The sequence below is a fragment of the Anolis sagrei genome, chromosome 2, assembly GCF_037176765.1.
Source record: "Anolis sagrei isolate rAnoSag1 chromosome 2, rAnoSag1.mat, whole genome shotgun sequence".
Taxonomy (NCBI): Eukaryota; Metazoa; Chordata; class Lepidosauria; order Squamata; family Dactyloidae; genus Anolis; species Anolis sagrei.
Genome location: NC_090022.1, coordinates 101,879,686 through 101,885,685, shown reverse-complemented (window position 1 = coordinate 101,885,685; position 6,000 = coordinate 101,879,686). Strand labels below are relative to the sequence as shown.

General features: G+C 39.1%; 1 protein-coding gene across 4 annotated transcripts in view; it reads right to left on the bottom strand.

The window, feature by feature from the left end:
* Nucleotides 1-730: 730 nt before the first annotated feature.
* The window catches only part of ADRB2 (adrenoceptor beta 2), an 81,052-nt gene continuing 75,782 nt past the window's right edge, over nucleotides 731-6,000 (bottom strand). For 2 of the 4 annotated variants that reach the window (XR_010909196.1, XM_060765097.2), the window contains exon 2: nucleotides 731-2,625. Coding sequence is in view for 1 of the 4 variants with exons in the window: in XM_060765097.2 (XP_060621080.1) it covers nucleotides 2,591-2,625 (35 nt within the window). In the remaining 3 variants the exon portion in view is untranslated. The remainder of the gene's footprint in view (nucleotides 2,626-6,000) is intronic. The other 2 variants (XR_009630749.2, XR_009630750.2) reach the window with 2 other exon arrangements.

Below are 6,000 nucleotides of genomic sequence, written 5' to 3'. Positions count from 1 at the left end.
ATCTACTAGGAAGGACAACATTCCACTCACTCCTCTCTTCCCCTCCTTGCCAAGTTAACTGAATACACAATACTTCTCCACTTTGAATTAAGTTTGCAGTAATTGAAATAAGGGGGGAAAGGGAGGGGAAGAGAGAAACAGGGGTGTTTTAAAAACAGCTGTAAAAGTAGGACAGCAGAGGATGAATTGGGACTGTCCCTGCCCAAACAGAACTGTTGGAATATATGGGTCAAACCTGTTTGTTTGTTGCAAACTGACATCACCTTTTCGGCTTCTCTCCCTATGGATCATTTTTGTCCTGCCTAGTTCTTTCCTAATGGATTATGGCTGAGTGCCAGCGTAGCCAATGGAAATGTTTGCTTACAGAGCTCCTTCGCAACTGGCTTGTGATGTAAGACAGCAAGGTGCAATGGAAAGCTTCAGTTGGAGAATATATCATAGATAAACATTACAATGGTAACAAAATCAGCCTGGTTTATATCCTCTTGGCCCACCAATGGTACACAATGATGGCATTGTAATAGGTTGCTTCTCTCTAAATGTAGTTTGCTTTCCATGCAAGGCATGGCATTATTGAAAAAGCAGCAAATATATATATATAAGAAAATAAGAAGAAAAAAGGAAGGCATTTAGCAGGAGGAGGCTAATTTCCTATATCTCTTCCTGTTTTTGGACTTCTGCAGTAAGAAAGGCCTTTGTTTCTCTATGAATATTAGACATAGTCATGTAATAAAGTCTCAGTTTTATTTTGGTGGAATCAGTGGCTTACGGAGATTTGTTGTTGCCTCTGCTTTAGCAAGGAAGGCAGACAAAGAAACTGCAATCACCTCTTACATCTTCAGGATCGTTGTCACTATCCTCAACCAATAAATCATCCAATAAATAAATACATAAATAACAGTTCCAACTCTAGGGCAACTCTTGATTCCACATCAGAATGCCTGATCTGCTCCCTCTAAATCCACTGTAACACACAGGGATTCAGAAATTTAAAAATGTCCAAGAAACATAAGTTCATACATGTGCATAGTCCATGACAGCAAGCAGCCATACAATCATTTCTTGTCCTGAACAACAAGAACAGCAGTCTCTCTGTTGATGGATGAGTTTTCCTGCAGCTGAGAGCTCACAATTCTCCTTTTTTTTTTTTTTTTTTTGTAGTCACAAATGATGATGGCTGAAAAGTCATTTGATTCTAGGCAATGTTGGATTTCATCACGTAGAAGTGATGGGACATGGTATCTTCATAATTCATGGAAAAGCTCCAGGCATCCTTTATGCTTTACAGGACAACGCCTTCCTATAGCCATTAAAACAAAGGGCCTTTTCTTCTGCAACGTAAAGCTCAGTGTTAGCTTCTAGGCTTTGAAAAATTACAACAGAAAGCAGTGTTTTAAATGCTTCAGAGTTCTTAGTGGACCAGGCATGCAGGTTTGCTATAGTAAAACCACATTTCTAAAGAGTATCCCATTACCTGAGCTGTTCCACTCTAAATTCCTCCCATAAGCCCCCCTCCACACTTGTCTGTTCTTTCCAGAAGTTCTACTGAAACTCTTTTTCCTTCTTAAAAAGATCTGGAATGGCCAGATTTTATCCTAGCAAAATAATGAGGAGTATTTTTCAGCACCTGATGTGAGTTGAGTAAACAAGTCAAGGTTTCTCAGCCAGAGAAAGTGTTTGGTCATACTATAATAGCTTTAGGCTCATGCATGTAAACTTACATCAATAAATGGGTATGAAGAAGGGGTAGTTAGGAGGAGAAAGGGGGGGCAGAATAAGAAGCTGCCTCCAGATTCTGACATCTCGCCATCTTAAATGAAATTGCAGAGACGTCAACCTCAGAACAAACTGTATCTGAAAAACTAAGCTGGTAAATACTGAGGAAATATGTTTTTCAGAAGAAAATACTGAGGGTTTTTTCTAAAAATCCTATTGTAGGATAATGATTTCTTTTTGTCTACTATATGGTGCTACATGACTTCTAGGAGAAGATTCTTTGTTCTGAAAGAGTTGGCCAAAGGTAATTAAAAATGATTTTGACAATGTATTGTGAATTCAAGCTGGTTTTAATACTGCTCTTCAGTGCCTTTTCCCCAAATTTCATTTTACCTCTAAATTGCCTGGTTTCCATTGTGATCCAGTCCCAAGCTGAACAATCTGCAGGCTTCTCTGGGAAGCCTGATGCTTGGTGTCCTTCCCAATCCTTTTTCAGCTTCTTATATCTTCTGGAGACAGTATGTGTAAAAAAGATTGTGTTAATGTTTCCCCTGATGTTGGGAACTCATACCATTCAGCTCCAAGAACACCTTTCATTCCTGCACTGCATAGACTCCACCAAGTCAATCTCAAGCAGCAGATTTGCAGAATGAATTTGATCTCTCAAAGTTGTGTCCCTGGTATGATTCATTCACTGCAGATCTCCATGTGCATCACACAGCCCACTGTCCCAGTATACTTTCTGCCTTTTTAAAATCCTTCTGGAAAGGAACATATCATTTCCCCATTGGGACAGAAGTATAGCTGAACTTGATCTCAACTTCCCACAAGCTTCTGGCCAGTTGCAAATGATGAAGAGGACAGTTTTGCCCATTCAGCTTTCAACCATTCCAGGATACCCAGGAATCTCTGTGGAGAGAGAAAAATAGTTTGGTCAAAGGTCATAGTCGGGAGTTTAGGTATAGAGGGCAAATGTAATTAGTCCTCTAATCAGAATTCTGTCCTCTAGAAATAATAATAATAATTTACTTATATCCTGCTTTTATCCCCCATTAGTCACTTTGTGCCACTTTGAATTGGGGGTTCAATGTGGCTAACAACAAGGTATAAAACATGCAGGTGCATTGGGATAAAAGTAGACATAATTTTAAAAAATAACAATTGAAACATAATAAAGCAGCTAGACCATAACAGAACATGTTACAGATTAAAATGAGATTTCCTTCAGTTCCCATATTTCTGGGATTTCAGTTCTGACTTCATCAGGGCATTGAGAAATGCAGTTTAGGCATCCACAGAAAAGGGTCAAGCAAAATTCTCAAGGAAATAAGAACAAAAAAGTACAAGATTCCTAACTGTGGATGATTTTCAATTTCCATAATGCTGATTGAGATAGTAAGATAACTGAAATAATGACCAAAATAATAATATTCATCAAGAAATTAAAATAATCTTATTACACAGCTGGTGTCAGTAAGTAGCAGGCAGTGCGGAATTGTGTGTGTGTGTGTGGGGGGGGGGGGGGTATGTGAGGTTATAGCTTCCACAGAGTTTCCAACATGATTGTCTGAGAAGCCAACAACCTCAGTTTTGGGGGTCAATAGCTCAAGCAGGAGGGACCCCATCCCATTACAACATTAGGTTTCCCATATTATCTATGCAATATAAATATGCTTGTCACATTGACAAAGATGATTAAGACATTCCCTGCAGCAGTTCAACAACTCTTTGTGTTAAGTTTTATCTCTGTGTACATTTTAATTAAGAATATATCTAGGATGAATCAGTCAAACACTAGTCTACCCTAGGCCTGAGTCACATAATACAACCACTATCAATAACACTTTTTCCTCCTTGGCCTATTAATAATTGGATTAAGTCTCATAATGCGTGTCACAACAGATTCCTCTTCTTTTGTCAGCATTTCTAGAAACATTTACAGTTATCATTCTCACAGTGTCTACAGCATATTTCAGTGGAAGGATAGGTAGATAAGAGATGGGGATATTTTGAATCACTGAAAAGTACTTAACCCTATCACTGCTGCTCTCTCTGGGGGGCCTTTTATACTGCCATATAAACCAGTTCAAAGCAGATAATCTGGATTTTATATGGCGTGTAAAGGGGTCTAAGACATTTTTAACTCTTTAAGCCTGAGCATTGTTGCATTTTTAACACAAGAACAGACACAGAACATGAAATAGTCAGACCTAATAGTTCACTAGGCATTTTCTTTCACATGGAAAATGTAGTTCTGAAGGACAGTGTGTATCTCTAATGGACAACTATTGGTAATCTTAGCACCTGGAAGATCTGAGTGTTAAAAAGATTAGAAACCTATGTAAGTTTGTCATGTAGTTTTCTGTGCCCTCACAGGGAACCTAATTACGCTACAGGAAGCCTAGACACTCCTGGCTACACAGTTGTATTGCCCTGAGGTAGTGCTATGCAATGTGATGTGCTATGCAATTTACATCTTCTATTTACTGTATAAAAGAGGAATAAAGAAGAATTGTTGTTTCCTCCCTTCAGTGAACTTATACCATTACGCAGCTGCATCAAATGATGCAAGAATTCCATTCATGTTGTAGAGACTGCAATGGAAACTAGACTGTTATGTTACTGTCTTAGAAAATTATTGATTGCTATGTACAAGAAAAAGAAAAAGAACACACAATCTTTTTTCTAAAAAAAGCAGACTCTTTCCACTAAATATCTTCTTTGAAGAGTCAAAAATCAGATGTTAAAACCAGAATTCTACCTATCTGTTGATTTGAGTGAGAGGTTTAGCTTTCATAAACTCTGGCTCTCCTTGCTGACAACATGAATAAAAATTGGCCAAATCCATTAACTGAGCTGGAAATAATAGCAAACTCATGCAAACTGTTCCTCTAGGCTTAACTGCAGTTCAGGACTGGTTGCCCTAAATGCAAACATGCCTTTGTTTTAGTCCCATTTCATGGATCTTTATTCTGGAAAGCCATCAGCAGGTTTTATAAAATAGAGATGTTGCATCAAGATGGCCAGATGAAACCCTCTGCAAAATATCTAAAAGAGCTGATTCGTAAGCACACTATTTATTACACCCTTTTTACTTTTCCTGAGCCTCCATTCCTCCCTGTATACACATTTATACTGATACTACATAGCCCCTTCTGTCTTTAGAATCAGTGCTTTTCATTGTGAGGGAGTGCTTGTCACTGTCATATTTCCTTTTTATGGCTACTCGCCTTTCCTACATCCTACCATCAAATTCCTTTTTCCAGTCCATTACCTAATCCACCCCAGCCACTAAGCCAGGGCTGAGGAAACTCTGGCTTCCAGATGTGTTGGATTTTAGCTGCCATAAGCCTCACTCAGCATGGCCTATTTCATTATAGAAGATGGAATCCAAACATTCTGGATAGCTGTGAAGTTCTGTCTTCCAGCCTCTGAGTCTCCAGTGGTTCTTTAGCACCAAGGGCCCTTTCACACAGCCCTACATCCCAAAATATTAAGGCAGAAAATCCCTATTATCTTCTTTGAACTGGAATATATGGCTGTGTGGACTCAGACAACCCAATTCAAAGCAGATACTGTGGGATTTTCTGCCTTGATTTTCTGGGATACAGGGCTGTGTGGAAGGGCCCATTGTTTCCTAACCCTTTTCTGCTTCTCTGTCCTTTTTAACAGCAACAAACGATATGTTAATGCTTTATAATCTCATACAACCATATATTCACTCTTGCCAAAAAAAAAAAGTTGCATTATCAATGACCATTCCATTGTTTATACTATCATCTTGAGTAGTTAGTGCTTCAATGGTATATGACTGTGATAGAAATTGGAGTCTGTTTAAGAAACATAATGCTTCTTCTTGCCCATTCTTATCGTTATTTTGGTCTGTCAGTCAGTTATAATCCCAATCGTTTTGAAGTTAACCCTTTATACTGTCCATTTCCACAATTACTGACTCTAACGACCATCTTTCAGGAATTAAATTAGACATGTCCTTCAAAGCCACACAATGGTAGGAATCCTGTTTGCAACTTATGCTGGTGTAGTCAATAGTAAAATCAATGTATGTATTTGAAAGACATTATACAGGGAGGCCTTCAGCACCTCCCTCTGCAAAGCCTTTGCTCTAAGTTTGCAAAGACAGCTGTAAGCTACCCAGTGCAGCTCTTCTCTCCTGCCAACAATTGGCTAAGGCAGCATTTCCTAACCTGGGAGTCAGGACCCCTGTGGAGGGGGGGGGGGGTCGTGAGGAGGTTTCAGAGGGGTCCCCAAAGACCATCAGAAAAC